Source organism: Xiphias gladius, chromosome 1 (genome assembly GCF_016859285.1).
Source record: "Xiphias gladius isolate SHS-SW01 ecotype Sanya breed wild chromosome 1, ASM1685928v1, whole genome shotgun sequence".
Taxonomy (NCBI): Eukaryota; Metazoa; Chordata; class Actinopteri; order Istiophoriformes; family Xiphiidae; genus Xiphias; species Xiphias gladius.
In genome coordinates, this window is record NC_053400.1 from 13,995,854 (window position 1) to 14,023,421 (window position 27,568).

Genomic DNA, 27,568 nt, shown 5'->3' on the forward strand with positions numbered 1-27,568 from the left:
TCATCCTCAATATGGCTGCTGAAGTCTTGCTCTTGCTCTTCCATGTGGGTCATGGCTCCCTGCCGCACGATTCACAATGCTGAGCTGCTGCATAAACTCCACAGCGAAATATATGTTGCAAACATACTCAGAACACTTCAGGATATCTGAAGGGAATCCTTGTGAATGGTCTAGGCAGAGATCTTGTGAATAAATCGCAGAAAGTCAAGTTGGAAAACGGAGCTGGTCAGTCCTCTGAAATGGTTGATGTGTCAAAATCTGTGTGTACTGGTTGTTGACCCCTTCCTGGTGAGCTGTCTATGATATATTTACTGTCTTTGTGTTTAACACAGTTTAACAGTACTTCTGGAAGGATGCAGACTGCTCTTTGAACTCAGAAGGTCCTGCTCTACTTATTCAGATTAAATCTCTTCAAGACGATGCAAAAACACTCTTCTTCATGGTTCCGGATGAGTCCTATGAGTCCTACATCCTTGGGACCGTTTGAGTGAGTAGCTGGTGCTTGTTTGACATGCAAGTGTTTTAGACTAAATTTATCAACAAGTGTGTTCTGGGAATGGAGTACTTGGAGGAAATCTGAGAGGGTCCAGAGTTGCTGGGCTGTCCTGCTGCTTCAGGTGCCCATCTGACGCCACAGACTATACACACACACACACACACACACACACACACACACACACACACACACACACACACACACACACACACACACACACACACAAACACAATGATATATGACAACAACATCATATATAACACAAAAATGATGATTTTGTGTTGGTGTTTTCTTTCTGAATACTTCAACACCATATTTGCATGTGGTTTGCCTATTTATGTCCACTCTGTTTTTTATAGCGTGTGAAGCGCTTACTTTGCCTGAGAAAATAAAAAACAGTATGTACAGTTATTATTAATCTGAGTCCTAAAATCAGCTTGCATCTCACACACACACACACACACACACACACACACACACACACACACACACACACACACACACACACACACACACACACACATCTAACCCTAAAGCCAGGTTGTAACCCTCAAAAAGCAGTCTGTACCTGTGGGGACCTCAATTTTTGTTCCCACGGTGACACAAGTCCCTATTGGTTAGTTAGCATTCAGGTCAAAGTCCACACTGTGATGTAAAAACAAGTACACACGCACAGACTACAGAACTTCCACGTGAGGGCAGATGGAGCATCTGAGGGCAGCAGCAAGGCCTGTCATTGAAGGGTAAAGGGGGGTTTGCCACTTGACTCCGTCCCCTTGTGACTCTTCAGCTCACAGTGATTTAGACTTTGAATGCTCAGTATCCACTTCACGGTCTCAAATATCCTGAACGCCCAGGAACTGAGGGACACAGCTCTGCCAGACAGGGAACCTTTTTATGCACTGAAGACTGTTTTTTAGCCAGGCTGCCTTTTTGGCTGCCGATTTGATTTATGCATTTTACGCATTTTAAGTCTTACAAGGTTACACATCAATACTCGGTAGTCCAAATTACATGGATAAATACGATGCTGGTATAATTGGTGAAAACAGCCGCACACTAAAGGCTAGACTGCTAACCTAAAGGTCCAGAGTATTTTTACCGCTCACATTTAGAGCGATTGGTTAAGTTCTGTTCAGTTCTGTGTTTGAAAAAGATATATAAACACGCATACACAAGAAATTTAAAATTTCTGTACATTTATACAATTAAAGGCATACAAAACTGTACATTGTGAAATTCGCTGCGAGTACAAATAAAATGATCAGTCTATGGAGCATAAGGCATACAAAAAATGTTCTACCTCCAAACAGAGAAACGCCTCAACAATTATTTTTCTTGTAAACACTGAGAATAAGTACTTTTTTTTTTTTTTTTTTTTTTACATGAGTCTGAGAAAATATGTTCAAAATATTTCATATGTAAAAGATTCAAGCAAAACAAACCTCTACAAAACTTGCCCTATAAAAATGCTTGTTGCCAAAAATCGGCTACCATTGCACACAAATGATTATGTCTAGCCTTTAAAAAGCTTCTCATGTTGTGTGCACCTGCTCCCAAGTTTGCAGAACACTGGGATTCAAAACAGCTAATTCTGCAAACACATATGAAGCGATACAAAAGCAGTTAATGCAGTGATTTCAGCGTTTTTCCCCACACAACTATACAATTAGATAATGGGTACTTCTTATTTATGAAAATAATTTCTTTTAACACATTAGCAGTCAAGTGTTTTACGGAGCTGCACACATACCACAGTAAATGTAGACATTGCAATTTTATCTACAGTTTCATGTGAGGTTTACCAAAAAGCCTCCTGAAAAATCCCTCATGCTTCCTGAACAATCTTTTGCTTACTCACAGAATAACCATAATGGATTCCTGCTGTTTCCTTGGCCATAGCACATTTTAACAGATCTTGACTTTTAGAGAGATGAACTAGCCGTCCTAATGTTGGCAGCCTAGAACTGGACCTCACCTCCAAATCCAATCAAATCCTATTTGTGTGTGTGTGTGTGTGTGTGTGTGTATGTGTGCATTAATAGGTAATGGCCAGAGATTCATATTCCCTCCACAATCTTTGCATGTTAGTCTACTAACCACTTTGCACGTTAGTAGACTAACATGCATAGTCTACTGTCTTGCATATCCTGCAGTGTCCATTCAGAACCTAAGTCAGTGAGTACATTCTACAAAAAACACTGCGGTACATTTCTTCTCTTTGGCACTTGAAGTGATTTCAACCCTGACTGTGACTACTATATCTGACCCACTATATAAACAGGTTCCAGTCATATATGTTTTCCGGTCAAGAAAAAGAGCGGCCGGTCCTCTTTGGCGTTGGCAGTCTGGAATTCGTCGCTGAGCCTGAACCTCCACTCCTCCTCCAGCTCCAGCCTGCCCACCGTCTGCCTCAACGAGCTACGATCTGCACTGATGACACACAGAGTCGCACCTACAGGGAGGCAGACAGGAGGGAGAAGGATAGAGACTTTAACTATGATATGGAAATCAAAAATTACTTTGGGATGCAATCATAACCATAAAAAAATGTAATCATGATTCATTGTTGGAGTTTTTTCTAATTAAGACCACAAGTTCCATGTACTTGTCCTTGACCTTCTTGTTATTGAAAGCCTTTGCTCTTTTTAAATGCTCTGAAGACGAGTGTCCTATACTTTCCTTTTTTGCCATAATTTTGCGCAATTTTCCTTTGTGCTTTCAAGCAATTACACAAATGTTGCTTTGTCAAATGCAGTGTAGCTGCTGCTAGAGATGCCGAACTCTTGGTCTTGGCGATTTCTGTTGATTATTATGCTACTGAGTCAAAATGAGTTTGGAGCTGTTTTTTTTGGGCATTTTTTGACTTTATTTAGTAGACAGTAGAGATACAGACAGGATTTATGTGGAGAGAGAGAGGGGTGTGACATGCAACTAAGGTCCCTGGCCAGAATTCCCCCGACAACCTGGCAGCTATATGTTTTGCATCTTAACCACTCAGCCAAAAGAAACTGTTGCAGTAATGTTTTTTTGTCACTAAAATGTTACATGTAGAACTTTTAGGCATTCAGAGTGATATTTAAGATCTCATGTACAGCCTGCATGATAGCATTTGTATTCTTAAATATATCGTTCATATCTGTCATATACTGTATAACATACATTTTTCTACCATCTGAATTTGATCTACCCGTGTACCTTTGAGGAAGGTGAACTTCTTAAGGAACCCTGGAGTCACAAAGGAGTCCACAAAACAAAGGAGAAGGCCACTGAACAGCAGCCCTGTGGTACTGATGTTGACAGAGTGAGGTCTGGAACTCACAAAACACACCGTCACCTGCGGGAGGCGAGAAGAGTGTGACTTTTATAAACTGTATGTTGGTATTTATGGGTAAATGAACCTATACTTGAGTTCAGAAGTTAATAATCTACCACAAACAAAGAGGCTGTGATTCTGTGTCTGTCTCTTTTTGTTTGAAACTATGTCCATATCAAGGTGTCTTTCTACCCACATGCTTGGGTGTGTGTGTGTGTGTGTGTGCGCGCACTGTGTACCTCAGGTCCCAGGTTGAGGTAACAGTCCACAGACAGTACAGGGTGTGTGTAGTTCTTGGTGCTGAGTGGAAACAGCTTCTGGCTGGTGTGCTGGAGGTATTTTTCCAGGAGGAGCTGAGCCGGTGTAGCCAAGAAAAGGTGCTTGCTGTCTGGGGCACAGATGTACTGTGAGGGCCCCACTGAGGTGGGAACATCTGTCATCTGGAGAAAATTCAGACTTTTGTTTAATAACATGAGCGTGTGCGTGTGTGTGTGTGTGTTTATATATATATATATATATATATATATATATATATATATATATATATACACACACACATATATATATGTAAACCTTGAACTAAACATTTATCACTGTATTGTTTTCTTGTGTATATGATGTAATAATTATTAAGAATTGCTCATTAATGCGTATTTGTGTTTTCTTCAACATCTACCTTGGTCTTGATAATAAACGTCCTGTAACCTCCTATAGCGATCTGCTTCTTCATGACGCTAAAGCTGTTAAACCTGCAGACGAGCAGTCCGGCGCTGTGTAGCCTCAGGGTGAAGTCCACGTCGTGACAGGTGAAGCGGTTTTTGTCGTACTGTATGTTCTGACTCCGGTCCACATTGAGGAGGAGGAAGTCATGAAGGTGACCTCTGGAGAAGGGCTCCCTCTGACTATGACCTGGTGAAACAAACACAAATCAGCACTACTAAGTTATTTTACTCATGAGCCAGAAAAGTTAGTTTACATGTTAGTCTTTGAGATTCATAAAGCAGCTAAGAAAATTTGATCAAAATCACACTTTAAAATCCCTTCAAATGTGTGATTTGAAAAAGAATTACACTGATTCTTGAAGCTCTACTGTATATTACTGGTTATCTGAGGCTGCACAGGGTCTCATGGGGCTTAAAAGGCATGAGATATAGTTTGGAGCCAGACATATAGCTTTAAAAAAAATTAAAAATCTTTAAGGTGAACAACCACTGAAGAGATGGAGACATAACAATCTATATCTGCAGTTGAGATCTGAGGCATCTACAACAAGTACAATCTGCCCAAAATCTTTGAAGGCAACTTTATAACCATACATTTTAACAGTTTATTATTTTGACATTCTGTAACTTGTGCAGTCCAATGCAGCAGTCTTACAATAAGTACTAGTGAAGCTCACGAGGTTACATTTAGAAATTATTTTCTGATACTTTGTATAATATTTACTAAGACTAAATTTCTGACAGCTTGACCCCTGACCTGTGAGTCCACGGCTGCTCCACTTTCTGATCCCACACAGCCCATAGTGGGCCAGGTCTGGAAAGGCCTCCATGTGCTGTAAGACCTGCTTCAGTGACACAGCGTGCTCCGTTGGGCCACTACAAACAACAACGAGCAAAGAGTAGCTATGTTGTTAACAACTCACAAAGTGATTAAACATATTCTTACTTCTAATACAAGCAACATCTATTTTGTGCTTCATCATTATTAATAGAAATGCAGTGTCTGTATGTACTTGTGTGCGTCGAGGTCCACTGCGTTCCACATAACACAGGAGTCATCAGCCAGGATGATGAAGGGCCAGACATCACCCGCTGGGCCCCCTCCCTCCAACCGGCGACTGCGCTCCAGCTCCAAGTTGTGATATGACAGCTCTTTAATCAGGAAGTGTGCAGCACCTGCAAAAGAACCGCGATCTGTTATTAAAGTGGTGGGCTATGAAATGCAACAGTGGTTATCGAAATTTCAGTACGCATTAGTGAGATTGCTGTGCATGTCCGTATTGGAAATGTAATCAATTTAAGGAGTTCCTAAATACCTATCAGTAATAGCAGTAACATACCTATTCCAGCTCCATTGAAGACAGTGGGCAGCACCAGCATGATGTGGTTGGGCCAGTACTTTTTATAGACTGCCATCTCATACTCTTTGACCACCAGAATATGTAGATGCGAGGCTCCATCCATAGCATGGTACAGGTTGAACAGACCATGCTCATGGCGGCCAGTGGTTGGAGTGAAGATTGGACTCTTGATGCTGTCTGGGCTCTGGAAAAGTAGGGGAAAAAAATCAAGATAACCTCTGTGTGACTCATGAAAACACAATGTGGGCAAAATATGATTCTTACATGCAACACAATATTGAAAAGGGTGAAGGAAAAACAAATCCAGTCAGTGCCATGACTTTGTCTCTGCTTGTAGGCTAGAGCAGCAGGTTCCAAAATAGGGTCCGGGGACACCCCAGGGTTTTACAAAGATATATGATTCAGCAAGTGAGTGCCAGAGGAAAGAGAATATGATATGATCAGAAGTTTTCTGGCAGGTTTGAAGTTTTTCTCGTTTTTACGCTAAATAATTTCAAACAATATCTCTTAAAATAGGAATCTCTTGTACACAATCTCTTATTTTTATAAAAATAAAAAGGAACCACTGGACTATAGTGACCCCCCCCCCCAGAACAACTGAGCCATAGTTTGGCCTGTAGCACCATCTTGTGGAAAAACCAGGTTGTTGCAAATCACTGCTTTTAGGCAATTACGGTATGTGTGCCTGTATCTAAGAGGATTAACAGAAACAGAGTTACTTTCAAACAGGATATCAATATCTCCTAATGTCAGTGCTTAGGTTGACACTGCATTCTGGGTTGAATTGAGCTTGAAACTGATGACTGGGTGTTTTGATTACCTTGGATGAAAATGTTCCCTATGACAAAAATTGCAGCAGAAAAGAGGAAGATACAGTTCAACATGAACTTTAAATCTTTAAAAGTATAATCTTGTCGCACATCATTCCTACTTAATTCCAATTTATAATTTATTATTTCTACATCTGTTCTCAGTGCTGTGAGATAAACAGTAATAGGGACATTTTGGCACATTTACTGTCAGGGCATGAAGACTCTGACCCTCACAAACTACCATTACCATTACTACCAGTTGTGGTACTGGGGATACAGATACAGAAAAACATTTAAGCTTATTCTACTGGTGGATTATTATTAATTCTGGATATCAACATCGGGAAAATACCTTAGAAAACAGAAATGCTAATAGTTGAGATTCAGTGGTTCAGGTTTCACTGACGAAGAACTTACCCAATCAGAAGTGAGAGGCAGCCGCATGCTCTCCAGCTGGCCTCCTGGTTGGCTGAAGCTGAAGTAGTGCTCTTTAGACTTTGGGATGATGAAGTAGAGCTGGATCTCTTCGCCAAGCAGCAGATGGGTGAATGTGAAGGCATGCAGTGTTGACTCATACATCTGAATTACGATTAGAGAGGACAGTCACATTTACATTTCAATAGCAGTTTGAGCGTCATTTATCAGACTGTGTGTTTGTATGTGTTTTGTTGACCTGGTATCTGGGGTTGAAGCCCAAGTACTGATGACACTGTTCACAGTGATGATAGGTGTTGTAGGCTGCATATTTAGACAGCTTGATCCTAGATGTCCGCCTACGTAGGTACACATCCTCCTGACGAACAGGGTTTCCTTGGCAAGACAACAGAGGAAAGGACAGATTAGGACTATAGCAGAATATTAATGTCAAGTTTAAGGGAAAACGTTTAGAGAAGATGAATAGTCTGTGAATATAGTCATGGTTGTGTGTTAATACATTGACTTGTGTGTCAGTGTGTTTTTCTGACTATGCTTACCCTCAGCACTGGGTCTATATCCAGGGCAATACACAGCACTGATATCATCATATTTGGGGTCATGGATGGTGTAGTCAAAGGGCATCGTCCCCATAATATCTGGGTTGGGCCAGGGAGCATTGGGTGGGTGGTACTGCACTCCCTCTACATGGGCACCTAAATACACAACACATTTACAAGAGTATGCATTTCACGCTACTGAGTTTACAGTATTTTTAATATTCAAGATTAGAAGCTATTCTGGAAACATCCTGGCAAAATCCTAGATACGATCATATGATCTTGACAGGAGCAACAAGAGCAAAACACTGAAAAACAGAAAAGGGTAGGGGAACCGTAGAAAACATGGATAATGAATTGGAATAGTGTGTTTAGAAAGTCTGGTCTCCATAATGAATATGACGTAGGTGAGAAATGGTGGCTGTTGCTGCAAGTATACTGACTGTAGTTGATGTCTTCTTCATCGTAGATATCCACCTCCATCAGCCTTATCAGCATCCGAGACAGAATACCCAGGAAGTGCAGGTAGGCTCCTGTCTTACCAACCTGACCGTGGAAAAACCAAAGGGAAAAGAATTTAAATATACAGTATATCATAAGCTTGAGTTTGAGCAAAAGAAAGAAATAAAGACATAAAACACCTGTGGGGGTCCACTGAGCAGCAGCCGGCGAGGGTGAAAGTTGTCGCTTCGTCCTTCAGTGCGATTGCTGCTGTCCATGTGGTAAGAGCGAGGGACTGTCCACTGGCGATAATACAGTGACTGTTCTGTACACGTCATCATCTTACTCAGTAAGGGCCTGCACACAAAAGTAATTGTTCATTATTGTGTTTCTCTTAGTGTGACTTCTAGCATGAAACGTGACATGCTTTACTTAACAGGCAGGATGAACTCATTCAGCTAAGTCACATCAAATCTACTGTTCAGAGTTTGATTCTTCTGATACTATGCTTCTTAAACCCAATATATTCAAAACATTCCTAACCACAGATCAATTGTTTTTCTGATGTAAGACCAGGATATACCTGGGTGTAAAAAAATATATGTCGGCTTTACCTGAAGCTGCTTGCCCATGCGACAGACATGTGTGGCAGGAATGAGGTACACCGTGGAAGCCCACTGCTGTCACTGGCTGTGATAATGTCGTGGAGGGCACGAGGGAGGAGCACAGACGGCGGGCGACTCACTCCTCGTGCCCAGGAGCAGCTCAGGTGAGGAGAGGAAGCTCGGGGGGACAAGGAGCCAGAGGAGGTGGATTTGGAGTGTTGGCGACGAGACTGGGCATGGGGAAGCGGCTGAGTTTGAGGGTTGGGTGTTTGCATCTGGGAGTGGGACTGGTGCTGAAGAAGTGTTTGAGTGTAAGGTTGGGAGTTTGATTGAGATAATGGCTGATTTTGACTCTGAAATTGGGGTTGTGGCTGCAGCTGGGAGATGGGTTGGGCCTGGGAATAACTTTGAACTTGAGGCTGGGTTTGGTGGGGAGGTGCAGGTTGAGGATAAGGAAAAGACTGAGATGAGGTCTGGGATTGAAACTGAGTCTGTGATTGTGAGGGTGATTGCATAGTGTACACGGTCCCTTTCTGTACATTTGGAGAGGTGGTGCTTTGGGCGGAGAAGGGATCTAAAGCGCCGCTGTCTGGGCATGAATTGAGCTGCTGACTGGATGAGAGAGGGGAGTCCCCTGGAAACAGAAGGAGGAAAATGAGAGCCTAAACATGACAATGAATCAGCCACCAGTCAGTTAAGATCCCCCTTCAAACAGCGACTGAACATTTCACACATTTTAAAATTTTAAAGAACAGTTCATGTTCATATGGATCTCATCTCACCGTTCTCCTGTGCCTCCTCCTCCTCATTGTCAGTGCTGCTGAGTTTTTCAGCATCACTCTCCAGCAGGTCACTCCCTGGGCTGGGGTTGTGTGGGGGTCGTGTCTCTGCCCTTACTAAATAAGCAGCCAGTCCCAGCTCTTGTTCGAGTGTAGTTCGTTGAAGGTAAGAGCAGCTAATCACCCGAAGGTCACAGTACTTCAGTGACCTGTAGGTAGAAGTAATTCGCATTGCATTCATTACAGCTTCTTTGGCTGTAATGGTGGTAGAAGCTTGAAAATTCTTGATGTTGCTAAACATCAAACCTATTTTTTCACACTTGTTTGTGAAACTACATTGTAGGGAGGGTTTGAAAGAAAATGGTCAAGGTTTTAGGTCAAAAGTTACAGAGATAAGATCGGAGCTCAGTGAGTACCTGGGCAGTGATTCTCCAAGGGGCTCAGCTCCTGACAGGATCAGGATGCAGGGAAGGGCCTCCAGCTCGAGGTAGGTACGAGGTACCCAGTCAGAGTCCTGGATCTTCAGCCATGTCTGCATGACAGGCACAAACACAAGCACAAAAAGCATACATTTTTCACAGGCAGTCATCGATAAAATTATTTATCGACAATTTCATGATATTATGAACTATTCTCACACCTTGATCTGATCAGTGAAGGTCTGTCCAATGTTCAGAGCTTGGTTGGGATTTCCAAGTATGATTTCAAAACTCTCCTCCAGACCCAGCTGCCTCCTCACTCTGGACAGCCGTCGATGGGCCCATGCAGCCAGGGCCAAAGATGGGATCCGCAGCAGGACCATGTGACCATGGTGGGCGGGACATTGCTGGGCAGCAGTGAGCAGGGATTGGACAATCTCCAGGGTCTCCACAGAGGTGTGTTTGTGGAGATTGTGGGAGCCGCTGAGTCTGCCGGATGCAGCCATCAGAGCTACGCAGTAGTGCTGGATCAGGACTGTAGTCCGGATCACAGCACTGTGCAGCTTAGGGAACCTGGGAGATAGGGAAAGATTTTAAAGGCTTCTTGAAGCATTTTTGTGTAAACCTGCAAGTAATTTAAACTTGTTTGTGAAGTGCAGGATGTTTGTGTAGATTAAGCGCGTGTTTGTGAGCTACCTTTCTTCCAGGGCAGAGGCCATGCTTTCAAAGGAGGAATCATAACGCATCAAAGGCAGGCTGCTTCCCGAACGAGTCGACTCTAAAAGCTCTGACACACCAAAGTACCGCGTCCTCTCATGATACAGGTCCACATCCTACAGACACAGACACACAATGTTACAGGTACACAAATGCATGTTACAGAACTAAAAGCAGATCATATATCACACAGAGTTGAATCTTACATTACTGAATGCAGAGGGCCAGTGGATCTCGTTGTAAGGGCTGATGCGGGTGTACTGTGTCTGAAGAGTGAAGGGGAAGGAGGTGACATGGAGAATTAGGATGTTTGGAGCATCTCTCACCAGTCGGGAGTTTAACAACTGGTCCACCAGACCCAAACCACTGTCTGAGCTGTTGTAGGATGCACTTAAGAAACAGAAGGAGACAAAGACACAGAGACTGAGTAAACACGCTTGACTGCTTCGCCGATGTGCTTGTTGTACCGGGTGCTTGCACTGGAACAACAATAGAACAAAAAAGGGAACACATTAATCATCCATCGTTTGCTTTTTCCTTCTCACACATACCTGCTAATGTCCCAGTGGGCATGGTCATGGACCAGGATGTACAGTGTGTAGGAGTTGCTGTGAGCTTCCTGAATGATGTTGTCAATCCGTGCCTGAGCACTCTGGTCCATCTTCACCACATAATGCTCGGCGTCCTGCTGAGACACACACTCCGGGTCTAAACTCCCAAGCTCCTGAAGCACACCTGAGATACAAAGACAAAGACAGAGAGAGGTACAGGTCAACATCAAAACCTATCATGTTACAGACACACACACACACACTCTCTGTTGGAAATACAAGGGGAATTCATAAATACAGCTGCTGACAAACAAAATCTATGTGACTAACCAGAGCTCCAGAGGTGGAGCACAGTCTGTTGAAATGTGACCTCGGACGGTGGGACCAGGATGAGGAAGCTGACCCTGTCAAAGGAGCCAAGATCCAGGTTCTGCGTGCTGGAGTCTGCTATAGCACAAACATGGGACAGCAGCTTCCTAGCCACTGCCAGCTGGATGGGACGAACCTCACGCCACTCTACAGAGTATTCTACACAACACAAATTCATATCATACTCAATCAAAGATTTTTTTAAACATTATGCTTGTCCTGGTTTCAACTGTGCACATTTGCTGACAAAAGGAGGAATGGAAACACACGCAGATGTAATCTCAGGTTCCATGTTCAAAATTAAATGAGACTGATCCCAGGGAAGAGTTGCAGCACCTAGCACTGCTGTTAGGTAGAAATGTGAAGCTCATTTCCCTGAGGAGCACATTTAATCAACTTGACCAAGCACAATTTGACAAGGCCTTTTGACACTGATGTAAGACCAGGAAATGCATTCCATATATAATATACACTTCAACCTTTGTGTGTCTTACCAGAACAGGTGTCTTTGGGACTTGAAGCTCTCTCTTTAGGACTGGGTGAGTCTTTTGAACACTGTGTGAGTGAATTTTTTGGACTGTGTGTGTCTTTTGGACTGTGTGTGCTTTTGAGACTTCTGTCTTCAGCTGATTCCTGACTGCTTGATAGAGGAGATGGCTCATTGCTGTCCACGGTGGCACTATCCAGGATGGAATCCATATCACCATCTGAGAAACATAAAGCCACACAACATGCTGGTGAATTATGACTAAAACACACTGAATACTGTACTAAACCCACAAATTGGCATCTAAATCAAAGGCAGACAGTTAGTGATACCTTGTCCAAGTGAATTGCAGAAGTGGATGAGTTCCTGGGCAACACCAGTGGAGAGCTGCTGGTCGATTTCTTTCAGGCCCTCTTTGGGGGAATATATACTCTCTGCCAAGGCACGACATTGATGTTTGCCTGCAACACACACAAATATACACTGAATTAAAATCTGCTATATTGCTTTTGTTTAATTCTCAACACTTTACAACATTCATACATGGTTATAAAAACACAGGTCCCACCTGTGATTACCACACAGGACTGTGTTTCCTGTCCGGTTGCAGTGACAATAATGACCACATAGTTGGTGTTTTCAAGCTGTCCTTCCATTAACCTGCTGAATGTTTGTTGGAGGCCTTGGGCCAAAGATCTGATATGCTCCCCTAACACCACCACACCCTCTCCACAGGATGACGCAGCCAGCTGGGCAAGCCAGGGAAGCTGTCTGGGGGTCAGGGGTTGTTGGCTCTGGGGAGGTAAACAGAGGTGCTGGGGGAGCCCAGGCAGGGTGGAGGGGGTCTGGAGACAGGGTAAAAAAGGATGAGCAATTTATTCATTTTTATTTAATCTTATTCTGTCTTGTCCTTAGTATTTGTTACTTTAAAATGCTCCACGAAGAGTACAGCGATAACTATAGAAATGAACGTTTCACTGTGCTAATGAGGTTCATGTGAAGGAAAACAGAGTAATGCTTTCTGTGGTGCTATTGGGTAAGAGTTGGAAAATAGACAAACATAAATCTAGATCTTAAGGTCCCCTAAAATTCTAATATTTGTTAATGCATTTGCTTATTTGTATTTTTAATGTTCTTACTTTCTCAAACTCAATATTTGACAACAGGACACCTCTCAGATACCCTGTCTCACCTCTATTCCATAGTGCCTCCCTTGGGTGGCTGCTGTTTGAGGCTGCTGGTACTGTCTAATCTCACTGAGGTGAGACTCCCTCCATGACCTCATGAATATCTGCTCCAAGTCCTCAATCAGGGGCACTTGGTCGGGGCCTTGGGAATATAGTGGGAGACAAAGAAACTGTTAACATTTTTGACTCAACAGACTATACAGTATTTTAATGGAAACCATTTTAGCATAGGGTCTAAAAAGGCTAGGGTCAGCAGACTTTTTTTAGACTATGGGCTACATTGACTGGGTGATAATGAGCGGGTCAAATATGAAACCAAAGTTTCGACGAAGTGACATTTTAAAACAAAAAACACCCCTGTTTATCCATAAAGTAATTCACATAATCACTCATTTAGTCACTCATTTATTCGCTGTCTGCCTCCTAGTGGCCATTATGAGGCACAGCAATGAAATCATGAAGAATCAGTCTTACTGAACCGTGTATGATTACAGCCTTTATTCTGGAAGAGGGTTTTAAACTGACCTAGCTGAACAAGGTAGTAAACTGTGAGTAGAATCTGCATCTCGGTGGACAGTGGCTGAATGGGCGATGGTCCATAGTGCTGGTAGACTCTGGGGAGTGTCTGGGAGCTCAGATAGCAACTCTGCAGCAGAGAACTGACAAGCACTTCACCGATATTGCCCGTCAGCTGAGGGAGTGGGCCATGACCTGTGTCAATGAGAGGTAGACAGATAAAACGGATGAAAAATACAGTGGTGGCTGAGGACAACTTGGACTTGAGTTAGGTTGTAGCTCAGGTGGTAGATTTGGCCGTAAAGTTATTCATTAAGACAATGCCCTCCTCCTCTTTTCCACATGTTGAGGTGCCCTTGGGCAAGATGCTATACCCCAAATTGTATAGGGTATTGTTAGTTCCTTTGGACAAAAGAAAAAATAAAATTCATGAAATTATGTAATAACAGACAATTACAATGGATGGAGATGTCTGTGCGATCAGGCAGAAAGTAGCTCTAGCAAAAAAAACAACCAAAAAAAAAAAAAAACATAAAAAAAACACACAATGCAGATATCTTTGTCTAAGTCATTAAGGCTGTCACTTGCTTTTTTTTTGATAAGTAAAGGCTGTATATATTTTATCATAACCTACGTTAGATTTTATTTAGCTCTTCCCAGGTGTATTGTGTTTGTTTCATTAACTATATGAAAGTCATACACTGAACAAACCTGATCAGAGACTAGTTGTTGTACGGGATCAAGTAGTGGGAACATGCAGCTCTGTCTATTCCCAAGAGAGACAGCGATAATAGTAGGTATGGGGATATGTGATGGGAGGAACAAAGAACATCAAAGAGGAGAAAAAGACAGGAAATGACAAGTTTGGTGGTTGGTGAAGAGCTGATAGGTGACAAATAGGAAGTGAAAACAGAAAAGAGAAAAGGATGAAAGTACATACACTAGATATAGGAAGTGGTTAAGGGCTAGGAGATAGAGAGGGAAGGTGGATGAGTTGACAGTTGACACAAAGGGGTGAAAAGGGTGGAGGGGAGGGGATAATGGGGAGGGCAGAAGGGCTGAGAAACAGCCTTGGGCGTTGGCTGACCTCTAACCTGTGAGGAGAGGCGAGCTAAAATGGCCATCTGTTGGGTGTTACTGAAAACCTCACCTGTTCACCTGCTTGATAAAGTCCAGTACTGACAGCTGGGTGGAAAATGATCACCACACACCAGCTAGTCAATAATGACTCTGACTGATTAGTTAGCCAACTCTGTCACTGGGACAAATCACTGCGTGTAACTTAACAGCAGCTGTAGTCTACCACTGCATGTACAGTACTTTAGGTGAGGCAGTGTAGGCCTTTGTGTGTGTCTGACAGAAAAGCAGAAAAAAACGCATTTTATTATTCTACATCACCAACATGATTGGCCATCTAACCTTTGAAGATGACAGGTTGCAGTCTGCAGGTGTGTAGCAGCTGATCAGGCACTGTTACAGACAGCCCTGGGGGAGAAAGTGGGGTTGAAGACCCCTGTGATGAACTCAGCGGGGTTGCAGTCCCTGGATATAGTAGGTAAGGGAGCACAGAAATACATTTACATATAAAAACACACACAAACACATCAAAAAGCACACAACTATCTTGTTGACAAATTTAATTAACATCTGCAACCAAATCATTCTCTCATATGTTTCTCCCTCTCTCATTTACCTCCATATATGTAGCCTCCTATTTTTACCTGATCTGGTTCCCTTTGTAACCGCGGAGGACATGGACAATGTTGATAAGGCCGATGAAAATGGTGGTGTCTTCACAGTTCTCTCTGGCAGACTCTTGGCAGATGATTCAGGCGACCAGCCCTTGTGCCTCTTTTTCGGGGGTCCAGCATTTGCATGTGGCCCTGGAGTATAAAAAACAAGATTACATATTAACTTTCGATGTTTTCAAAGTAGTAACTGAGCTTGCTGCCTAGGTCATTTTTCTCCCCTTTTTGTACATTCTAAATTTAAAATATTTTTTTCCAGGTAAGGGATCTTGTTGCTGCTCATTACTGTCAGCAACAAGATCCCTTACCTTCTTTTGCTTTTTTCAGTCACATGTTTTTCTACAACTCAGTTTGCTTTAGGAAACTGAGCAAGGAATAGTTTCCTGGCTACCAGAAGAGTCACTTTTTTTTTTTTCTAGTAACCCACAAATCAACAGAACATACACTAAATGATGTTTTAGGATGGAGGATTGTGTTGATACAGTAATGGAAAACGGCTGTATTTCAGTCATATGTTAATCTGTCTCTTCCTCTTCTTCTCAACCTTCTGTTGAAATGAAGTAATGGGGAGACACATAAAAGGTCCACTTGTTAAAACGGCCATGAAAAAAAGACAACACTGACAGGAAGGAAGCTTTTCATTTAGTGTAAAAGCAGGCAAAAAGACTGAGACAGAGAGGGAATTTTACAACCCTGGTTTATAGAGGTGACAGACTGAGGGAGAGGGAGGGAAAAAAACAGACAGAAGAGAAAAGAAGGAGGGAGACGTTTAGTGCCCCAAGTGTTGGCAAATGAAAGAAGGGAAAACAAAGGGCAACCCCCAACACACAATGCAGCCTTCTGGCTCCTCTGTAGCAGGGGTGTTATAACACACACACACACACACACACACGCACACACACACACACACACACACACACACACACACACACACACACACACACACACACACACACAAACACACACACACACAAACAAACACACACACACACACACACACACACACACACACACACACACATACACACGCACACACACACACCCTAACTGTTTGGGCTGCTAGTGGCGGGAGCTCTCCCTTTCAGAGATTGAAGCATCCCTGGGGAGGGGCTGCAAGACAACAAATACAAACTGACCAGTTTACATACACACAAGAAGCAAGATAAGAGTGAGAAACCAGGTTAAAGTAGGAAATTGGACAATCATGCAATGGTTAAGATACAATAGTCTGATAACCTTTAATACCTAGTTGACCTGCAGTTAGACGGTGGGGTATCAGGTTTTTCCCCTAATAAAAACCATATTATTAAAGAGTACTGGCATTTCACAAAAGTTAATTATTGTATTGGAAGTTAATATTGCGATAGTAAAAATGGTCTCATTCACAGTGTTTAGGTTTATGAAATAGATATTATTTCCTTGTGTATAAGAATTAATAATGAGAAATAACTCTCACCGGCAAAATATTGCTGATGTAATTTTTATCCAAAAATGACAATAGATATTGTTTCTGTTGGGTTTAAAACAATTCGTTATATTTTGGGTGGAGTTTAAACTCTGCTAATGATGAGTTCATGTGTCATGTGAACACCTTCACAAGGTTTTTTTACTCTCATTAAAGTTGTAATTGGAATTAAGAGTAACTCGACTGACATAACTAAAAAAAATCTTGTCAAATAAACAAATAATCATGTATACGTATCTTTCTTGACGTTGAATGGTTTATAAAGTTATAGTCACCAGAATGCACATATAATACCTGTAACTGAGGGTCTCCCGGGCGCTGATTGATTTAAACGTGGCTGGGTGATGGAGGGAACAGCATGGTTGCCATTTGTCAGTGAGTGGGGGACATCAGCTATTTGTGGCAGACCAACAGGGTCCACATGTGATCCCGCTGTAGAGACAGAAATGATACCAATAACATTAATCCCTGTGACTTTTCATGACACATTATAAATATCACTGTGATAATTATATATGGCTTTCTCTTTCCGTTACTGCTAGGTTTGGCGAAACGCAGGGGTGTCTCGACAATCTTTGTACTGCTGTTAAACTAGATGCTGTAGTCTGAAACCATAAAAATTCTTCTTTGTCCGTGTGAGAAAAGGTATCAGCTTGGTATTCCTGGCTTTGACATTCAAGTGTGTCTACTTTTATGTGTGTTTTCTGTTACCTGTGTAGCTGCCAGTTGTGTGTGATGCCAGGTTTGGTGGCTGTTCATCAGATGTCACGTGGCCTTCTGAGAGGCTGGACGCCATCTGTCTCATCCTGCCATCTGAAACACACACAGACACACAAACTAAGTATTGTGATATCTACCAAGAGGGAGACTTGTCTTTGCAGTTACAAGGTTATTGTAGTAACCTATTTGTTGTGCATGTGTGTGTGTGTGTGTGTGTGTGTGTGTGTGTGTGTGTGTGTGTGTGTGTGTGTGTGTGTGCATGTGTGTGTGTGTCTGTCTGAGCATACATACTGTATGTGAAAGCTATGGAGTAATAAGAGAAGTCGTTCCAAGCAGCAACTAATTACTAAATGTTTAACTTTGAGGGGTAAAGCCTGGAACCCACTCAGATGTAGAACATGGTCTGATGTAAAAAGACCTGTTCAGCAAAGGTAAACAGATAACTCACTAAACATGCTTCTTGAAAACAGACTCCAGGGCTGGACTTAGCAATCCTACACAGGCTGGTCTGGTATAAGTAAATCAGAAGCAGCAGAGAAACAGGGGAAAGTGAAAGATTGACTCTGTGTGGTAGACAGACACAATAGATGACTTGTTAAACACAAGATTCTTAAGCTTCACTGTCTCTCACCAAAGCAACAGGAAAAAAAGAATAAAGAATTAAGTGAAAACAACAGGAAGATGATAAAAACACTGAGAGGATACAATATCTACAGGGTTAGAGTCCTTTAACACAGGATGTCTCACCAGGAGGTGTCCTTTCACATAATTTTATTTCTACAGGTTTCCTTCAGGCCGTGGCGTCTGTGTACACTCTGAATTCCCACCTCTCACCTTTCCTGAAGGCTTTACTACCTATCCATCTGTCCACTTTCTGGATCAATACAAGTAAGGTTTTTCTAGACTTTTTCAGGAGAATACAGGGCCTAAATTGGAGACAAAAGCCTCTATCCTACTGTACACACTGTGCTTGTAAACCGGTCAAAGCACAACCTTTGACCTCTCTCTCAAACCCTTTATTTATGTTTTGCTTGTCTTTTTCTTTTTAATTACACATTCTTCAATAATTAATACAAATACATATATATTACACATACATATTACTTTTCATCCAAATTGTGGCAATAATGCAAGGAAGACAGTATGATTAACACCTGACTCTCCTCAGCACACACGCATGTATGTATGAAGCCTTTCCTTTCAATTAATAAACTCATCCACATAGTCATCTGAAGGTGGCAATTTTTTTCATTTGTAGTCTCTAAAACCATCATCTTGCTGCTGCAAAATAATAATAAATGACTGTGTTCTCTCCCACAGAAAAGACAACCTCTATAACATGTGGCCACATTTTTATTTTTCTGTAGTATACTAGAATGTTGGTTATCATTTTCCCCCTCCACTGCTAAGCCATCAGTTCATCAGTGATCAGCTATGTTTGTAAACAAGCCCTAATAGGCCCACTGATAACATATAATAGTGGATTCTTCCTGACCCCACCCTGTTTCCACGTGTTCTCCAGGTGGTGCATCTCCATCCATATTGAGTGATCGACTATGTGTGCCCAGTATATGTTTTACTATGTTGGTCCACCACAGTAGCCAATAAGCCTAGCCATGCTTCTTGTTTGCTTCATGTACACAATCTATTTCACTGCCATTGATTATGTATGGTTTTATTACAGTGTGTCGCATTGAAGCAAAAATTCAAAACAAACCACATTTAGAATCAGCTGCCAAATACACCACATGTATCCTTCTCTTACCGTGTCCCCTCCAGCAGATGGGAGCTCCTTTGACCAGCATGCCGTGGTTGTTTCGGCACAGATGGTACTTCAAGTGCTTCTGTTTCTTGGGCTGGGTGCTGAGCTTCAGGTTTATGTGGTTGGAGAACTCTGTGAAGTAACGAAAGCCTTTCTCTCCGCAGCCAATACAGTTCCCTGAGAAGCCTGGAGGGAGCACACATACAGAAAATGTTTTTTATGTGTTCCTTCAGTATCCCACGTGTAACTGACTGGACTGTCACAACTGCGTCACAATGCAACGTTAAACAAGGGTTGTTTTTTTTTGCCCTGAAAGCATGACGAGTGAAGAGTTTTTTCATTTTTCAACAAACAGCACTGATATTTTCCTGTGGACGTCTCCTGCCTCACCCAGCAGTGCGTTGCGACCCCGTTCGTCCGGCAGGAAGCGGCAGTCTACAGCGCACACCAGCAGTGTCTCAGGGAGGGAGGGGTACTTTATCCCAACCAACATGAATCCAGGGGGGACTTCCAAGGGATTTGATGCCAGCGAGGACAGACGCAGGTCCCTGCCTGCCTGACAGAAGCCTGTGGGGAGATAAAGACCAATTTTCTTTGACTTTTAAATTATTTTGCCTCATTTTATGACCATATATATGCATATATGTACAAACCATCTGTGGTACAGCATCCCTCAGGTGGGGGCTTCATCTGGTAGGGTATTGGGGGGCTGTTAGACTCTGAGCCATCTTCATCATCCTCATCATCATTCTCTGTACGACCTGTTGGGGACAGTAAACAAAAACTTGCAATTTTAATGGTAAACAAGAGTGACTAGCAGAAACAGATTCAACAGAGTGTAAGTGAATAGCGAAGGTGTTGAGAGCATCTTATTAAACTTTGGCTGAAATTCAAAGTTTGAGTTCCAAGCTGATTTGGATTTTTGTTATTCTGCTACTGAAATTCATTCGAACGCAATCTGAGACACAAATACCAGGGTTATAAATGGAGATATATTTTTATGAAATGATTACAGTGTTTTGCTGGACTCAATATCACACTGGCTGTGCATCCATGCAACCCACCATCATGTGCCAATGGCTGCTCTGTTTCCAGGTATAGCTGTGAGAAGACAGGTCGGGGAACTACAGTGTTCGACCTCAGTGATGCCTCAATGGAGTTATGGAGAACCTCCTCAAAGCGTGTGGTCCGCAGCTGGCCCGCATAGGAGTTCCCCATTGGTGTCCTGCAAAAACACAGTAACGTAGTCTTAGACAGTCTAAAAGATACACGCAAGCTTACAGTACTTTCTGTTTTTGTTTGCATTAATAATTTACCAAACCCCCAACATGTTTTCCCAGTTTAACTTTTACTGCATTGAAAGTCATGCTTTGCTGCTTTCAGAGACTGTAAGTGCAGATTTAAAAGTCTTTCCTTTATGCCGTATGGTTTAGTATTAACGCAGTGTCAGTTCGGCATTAGAATGAAACAGGAAAAACAGAATCTATCCCAGTAATATCTCTAACACTCAACTCCTGAGAAAGGGGTAATAGTAGAAAAAAACCGTCACAGTAAAAGGATTATGTACATGATAAAAGACAAAATACATTGAAAGTTTGTTGTTTACATTTGCTGAAGCCCACTGACAGTGAGAACTTATATAGTATTATTAGCAGCATAATACTGTCAAGTATAAGCAACACACACACACACACACGCACACGCACACACACACACACACACACACACACACACACACACACACACACACACACACTGACATATCCACATTATGCACATGAACAGACACAAACAGTGAAATCCAGATAGGCATCTATTCACACAGAAACACACACAGGCCCAAACACAAGCAGTGGTTACTAGTGGATGGCATCTGTCCAGACAGCAAGCCATAAAATCAGCTTTACTGACAGAGTCAGGGCATCCTGACCTAGACTTGACTCCCTCTGACTGTTTTTCTACTTTCTCTCTCTCTCTCTCTCTCTCTCTCTCTCGCTCTAGTTTCCCCACTGGTTCGCCTCTCTCATCTGGTCTCAAAAAGATGAGAACTGCCACAGAGGAAGCAATTCTTATTTTTCCAGATGTGTTCTAAGTCAGTTTGTTCAACTCATTATGACATTTTTATTAAATTTTATTTTCATATTGTTCCTAAAAAGTGTGTTAAAGAACAACAGAAAATGTGAAAAAAATTGAAACGCTTTCAAACATTTTTGAACAAGGCACTCAAAATGACTGCAGGATTGTTTGTGACTGCGTCATGCAAGGCACCTCACCCTCTACTGACGAGACTTTCTTAAAGTGTGCAGAGCAATGCACCTCACTGCTGCCATCTGCATTTTCAAAATTACACAAAAATAAAACATGAATGAATGTTTAATAAACATTTCAGAGAGCAGAAGATTTACGTCTGTACCAAAGATTTGTTCTGCAACAAATAAACTGGGTCAGTGAGGAAGAAAATAACAAGGCTGGATTGTTACACCAACTTAATCCCCCTTCTCTAAACCTTTGACTGTCCATATGCCGGTCACCACACACACACACAAGAAGCTACACATGACTGACTGACAAACCTGGTAGCATGAGACTTATTGTCAAGTCAGAAGCCTGCAGGTCAGCAGGCTGTCAGATTACAGTCTTAAAGCTGTTTGTGTCATTCACTACCGGTTATCGGGACTGCAGCTTCCTGGCAGAGTGAGGACTGTGCCTGTTTCAAAGCCACAAGTCTTGTAACCAATAGCATTTAAGTCATAGACTAAGTCGAAGAAAATATTAGTCAAAGAACAGCACTAAAGATGCATAAATTAATGAAAAACAAAGCTTTCTTTGTTCCCACAATGATGCATTAAATTACAAAGTCAGACATTACATCTCTTAAAAGCAAAAACCTTTACATTTGTTATTTAATTTTAAAGTTCAAGATTTTTTTATAGTTAAAACTTTTTTGTCATTATTCTGCAGGAAACAGCGTAACAGGGAACAATGAGGCCAAGGCAGTATGAGCCTAATATCTGCTCTTTTTAACAAACAAAAAAAGTCCTTTTAGGCTTTCTACATGGCTCTACATTTCTATGACTTCTGAGTTGTGCTTTACCCAGTTTACGTTCCACAACCCACTGTAAGTAATGCAACAGAGGATATGAATACAGTTACGTAGGTAGATCACCTCTGGGGTGAACCAGGAAGTAAGTCTACAGCGTGATCAACAATTGTAAAAAAAAAAAAAAAAAAAAAACAAACTTTTAATGTTCATCTTTAAAGTCAGAGCTTTTAATAGCAGGCTAATACTAAATCTGTCTAAAACCCTCCAAGAATCATATTTTCTTGGCCCCATTGAATTCTGTGGTAAAGTAACTATAAGTAAATTGTCTACAACTATGACACTAAAATCCCATGATTATAAAAATAAAACTTTTTATGTTAATGAAAAAAAAATGAATTTGTTTATTTTTATAAAAGTCACAGTGCCTGTAACTTTTAATCAATTAATTCAATTTTAATTTTAATTTAAATTCAATGAAATCATGAATGATGAAGCTAAAACATCAGCATGGCCATCCTCTGAAGTAAGAGATAAAATGAACAAAGCTCACTAGAACTGAACGTACACCATTTGTTGTTAGAAAATGAAATTCTGAATTTAGGGCTCCTAAATTTAAAACATCTGTTCAGTAAAAAAAAAAAAAAAAAGTTAAAGCACAGCATCAGCTACAGATGCTACCAGCAAAATAAGGATTTTCATTAGGCATCTGCACATTAAATATATTCTCTTATTGCAATTCATGTTGAAGATACACACAAACACACACTCTCGCTCTTTCTCTCTCACACACACACACCTCACCAGCCTCCTTCTCCTTCCTCGCTTTCATATGTAAAGAAGCAGTGCAGACTTTTAATGCTTTGCACCACTTTGTAGAGAGACAGAGGGTGGAAGACAAAAAGCCCTGTCATAACACAGCCGGCACTGAGAGGAAGTAATCACACCTTCTTCCAAAGAGTGCACTGATCTTTTTACAACCAGAGAAAGAAGAGACAGGGAGGAGAAGAGCGCAGAGAGGTGTGTTCCACCTTTTATTGAATCTTGACCAAATCCTTAACTTCTGACCAACTGTTAATCAAATAACCAAGTGATGTAGGTCTAAATCTGAAGCCATTTTATATGCTTTTATTGCATTGTTACTATTGTTCAACCTTAAGGGGGTAGGCCTAAAATAAAAGAACTTTAAAAAAAATAAAAATATTTTGGCTCTCTTTTGAGCTATCTTGTGTGGTCTTGTAGCTACTTTGTAGAGAAAACAGCTTTTCTCCCAAATTATAATTTTTCATGGTCAATTTTTATGCACGTGATGCAGGGAACAGTAGATGAAGGTATGTGTATCTACTATGTCAACCTATGTGCTTTAAAATCGAGTGACCGTAAGGAAGCACACAAAAGGAAACTCCTGCTGTGATTTTCATTGTTCAGTCAAAATGCCCATCTCCATCTTTAATCTCTAGCTGCACATGTACTCCTGCAGTGTTAGTCCATACATGGCCTGAATTTATTTTGAAGGTATATCTGTCCCTAACAAAACCCAGGAGACCAGTTGCACGTAAAAGAAGACATGGAGCAGAGAGGACAGAAATGAGCAGTAAGTGGAACTTTTCAGGAAGCTTTATTGATCTTCTCTCCTCCCAACCCCCCCCCTCTTCCTCTCTCCCTGATGTGGACGTGGGAGATCCTTTCATCCCCTCCCCACCCCTTCTTCTCTCTCTGTCTCTCTTTCACCCTGGGGAGAGAGACACTATTGTGGTGTTTTATGACCCCTTGGATCCCCCTCCCAGTGCCCACCACCCTCAAACACACAACCTCACACATACAAACCTGTAGTTAGGATGCCTTTTAAGCTCTGAGTCCCAGTTAACAGATTATGCTACCAAACCATAGCATTTAAAAACATTTTAACACTTTTAAGACGTTCTTACATGAACATTTTTTTCAGGATACCACTGATTCACTGTTAAATTATAAATTAATGTAGCTGATCTACAAAAACAAACTAAGAATGACATCTACAATTGTTAACTTTCAGTGAACATGGTGAAGTTAAATGTTTTGTTAGCATCTTATTGAATGCTACAAAGATATGTTGTATAGAAGAAAGAGTTAGGAAGAGATGTACTGGGTACTGTGCCTAGACACTTCCTATCAGTCCTATACATTATGTCCTGGTCAGCTCCTTGCTAATATATGCAAACCTACATATAAGCCCTCTGCTTTGAGGGCATGAATATATTAGTTTGAGGGATGTCTCATGACCACAAGGTCAAAGGTGAGCCCAGATAACAATGTTTAACTAAGACTTTGATGTGGCCTATACTTCTAATACACACACACACAAACATATGCGGATGCACAAACACGCACCCGCGCACACGGTCTCCCATGGGCTCTGGCTCAGTGGACACAAAGGGCTTGTCTTGAGGGGTGAAAGGTCATCCTGGGAGAGGTCAGATAAGAACCTCAGGCTCTTTCTCTGTCGGCCAGTCCCACATACCAGCCGTACACACACACAAACAAATGCAGCATCCCTGCTATTCTTTCTTTCTGTGCAGTCTGACAAGCAGAGTTGCAGTCTCCAACCTCCACTCTGGCACCTCGAATAGCAGATCATATTACACACACACACACACACACACACACACACACACACACACACACACACACACACACACACACACATGCATACATGCCCAGCTAATTGAGTGCAGGCATACAAATAAGACCGACGATGTGCGTGCAAACAGACAAACAACAGAAACCGTTTCTGAGCGGTAATGTGATGTTTGTGTGTGTGGGTGTTTGTGCATGGCTGTGTGAGAAAGAGATGAGGCTGAAGAAGGTCGAGCAGTGTCAGCTGGTCAGTGCAGAATCCTTTTGAGCCCTGAGCAGCAGAGTTAAAAGAGAAAAACTTCCAGCTTTGCAGATGCTCCGTAAGCGCTGACCCACAGCCGAACACATATGCAAAGTGATGTCAGATGTACACACACAGGAACGCGCACGCGCACATACGAGTGGACCCCTCAGATGGGCTCATCACTGACCAGTGACCCACAGCAAATGCTCTCATTCACAGTTTGCTCGACAGACACCGGGTCGATGGCCAGCGAGCCAACTGGCCAACTGCTCAGGCTACCCCTCAGATAGCCATTCAACTACTCATGAACACATTCATCCACACATTGAACTGAGCCACTCAGCTAACCAGTCAGCTCTGCCAAAACACAGCTTTCTATCACTGACACTGCAACTAATCATTTACAAACAAGGATTTTTTCCTCCTATACATGCATATATATATATATAAACTTGCCACTTGTCCAGCATGTTATAACAACACATGGAAGATATTGTCAGCTGTGCACTACAGTGAAACAACAGAGTATGACTTCTGCAGGACGCTGACAGTGTGTCTCTACATACTGCTTGAGTTAGTGTGAAGAAATAGTTTGAAGGCACAACAAAGCTCCAGCTCCCTGAATATTGTATGTCTGCGCAGCCTGTTGCTTCGCTACCATGCTCCACGTCCTTGAGCCATTTTTTTTAAATTCCGCTCTCTATCTCGCATGACTCCTGGAAAACTTGTGTTGTCTACATGCATCTGTCTGAAACTGCACCTTAGTAGGGGTTTTAAACATTTCAGCTACAGGAGCATTTGTGTGATTTGAAATGTGTTGCTTTTAAGGTTAGCCACAGGAGATGGGGAAAAAATTCCCATGCACAACTCAGCATCAAATGCTCTGAGCAGCAGCATGGGTCAACACAGAAACACAGGGCCATGCTCGTGCTGTATGTGCACGCAAACAGACTCTAGCAACTCTATATTTCCCTCTGTGTGTTTTTTCAAGTTTTTGGCACAAAAAAACTGTTTATTTAATAGACATAAACCCTGGGGCCAATATGTTTATGAAACAATATTAAAAAAAACTATTATAAAACCGTATTAATAAATATTCTATAACTAATTTTCAAGACACCAACAAACAACTCTTTAGAAAAAAAACAAAAACTAACGACTCTGACTCTGGTTCATCGTGTGGTGCCAAGTTCCTAATGACAAACAGATGATTGGAATTTTCCATAAAAAAATAATAACAATCCAAAAATGTGTTACGTAACTGGAACACGCACTGGAGGACCTGTAAAGGTTTTTTTTTGGTGGCAGCCAAAATTGCATGAACAAAATACTTTTTGGGAACTGATAATATTAGTCAGTTCAAAAACTGCATTTAGAATAGGAGTTTCAGACTTGTAAAATATTTATATAACAAGATAACAGACCAGACCAGACCATCATCTCTTGATACCGGAAAGGTCACGCATTGGTGTAGCCTCGCATGTTACCCGTTCACACCCGCGTTAACGTGGGTTTGAGAAAATGACATGTTGTTATCAACACTGGTTTACGTGATTCCCAAACTCCGGGGAACGTAGATAAGTGTCCTTTAAATCGTAGTGACTATGAAGATAAACACGAACAAGGGGTAAAAAAACAAACAAACAAACAGGGTTTTCCAGCAAAACAGTCAAGATACACAGCTAAAAGCCCCAGCTACACAGTTTAAACCCCCCCCGAAACGTTGTTAGCAGTGTTTGTTTGCTCAGTTGTTGCTGATGCAGTTAGGAAGCAGTGGCGGTCTGCTCTTCATCATCATCATCACCACGACGCCAGAGAAGGTAACGTGCTCTACCTGCAGGAAATGCCCGCGTCGAACCGAAACTCGGGGAGCGACTGCCGAGAGGACTCACCTCTACAATCCAGCGGGGGGAGACCCCGTCGCTACGCGTGTGACGCCTCCGAGCCGATCCGGTCCGCGGTCCCCATGTCACCGGCGAGAGACCAGCGGTGGGACTGGGTGTCTCTGATCCTCCGCGAGGAAAGGTCCATCCCCACCCCACCCCTCCCCTTCCTCCGTAATAATGGTACGGTCCGAGCGGTGGTTGACTCCCTCTTTACCGTTTACTGCGTCTCTACTCATCTCACCGTTCAAAGGTAATGCGATGTCACGTCTTGGTCGTTTTACTGTGATCGAAAAAAGCGGGGCAGCAATACAAAAAGAAAGAGAGAAATGTCGCTG

At 42.1% G+C, this 27,568-nt stretch overlaps 1 protein-coding gene across 2 annotated transcripts; it reads right to left on the bottom strand.

Moving 5' to 3' along the window:
* Positions 1–1,715: 1,715 nt before the first annotated feature.
* greb1 (growth regulating estrogen receptor binding 1) lies at positions 1,716–27,334 on the bottom strand. 2 transcript variants are annotated; one of them, XM_040138451.1, is made up of 34 exons: positions 27,240–27,334; positions 20,512–20,672; positions 20,101–20,208; positions 19,838–20,014; positions 19,451–19,633; positions 17,677–17,778; positions 17,260–17,397; positions 15,474–15,635; positions 15,172–15,294; positions 13,762–13,947; positions 13,242–13,378; positions 12,618–12,894; positions 12,382–12,510; positions 12,057–12,269; positions 11,524–11,721; positions 11,194–11,377; positions 10,849–11,032; positions 10,622–10,758; positions 10,147–10,498; positions 9,923–10,038; positions 9,510–9,715; positions 8,737–9,361; positions 8,323–8,479; positions 8,125–8,227; positions 7,682–7,837; positions 7,381–7,517; positions 7,125–7,286; positions 5,875–6,079; positions 5,548–5,710; positions 5,292–5,410; positions 4,489–4,721; positions 4,052–4,252; positions 3,695–3,833; positions 1,716–2,951 (listed from the first exon to the last, which is right to left on the bottom strand). In XM_040138451.1, exons 2-34 carry the CDS (start codon positions 20,663–20,665, stop codon positions 2,788–2,790), a joined length of 6,030 nt encoding a protein of 2,009 aa, XP_039994385.1. In that variant the 5' UTR covers positions 20,666–20,672; positions 27,240–27,334; the 3' UTR covers positions 1,716–2,787. The 2 variants fall into 2 exon arrangements, with proteins under 2 accessions (XP_039994385.1, XP_039994376.1); XM_040138442.1 differs by having other exon boundaries at positions 1,716–2,993.
* Positions 27,335–27,568: the final 234 nt, after the last annotated feature.

What these genes read in the sequence shown, in the direction of transcription:
- greb1 (XM_040138442.1), bottom strand. Translation starts at nt 20,665, where the DNA reads ATGGGGAACTCCTATGCGGGCCAGCTGCGGACCACACGCTTTGAGGAG. An exon ending in GGGTCGCAACGCACTGCTGG is followed by an intron (nt 19,634 to 19,837) that starts GTGAGGCAGGAG and finishes TGCTCCCTCCAG; the next exon opens with GCTTCTCAGGGAACTGTATT. An exon ending in GCATGGGCAAGCAGCTTCAG is followed by an intron (nt 8,480 to 8,736) that starts GTAAAGCCGACA and finishes TTTTGTGTGCAG; the next exon opens with GCCCTTACTGAGTAAGATGA.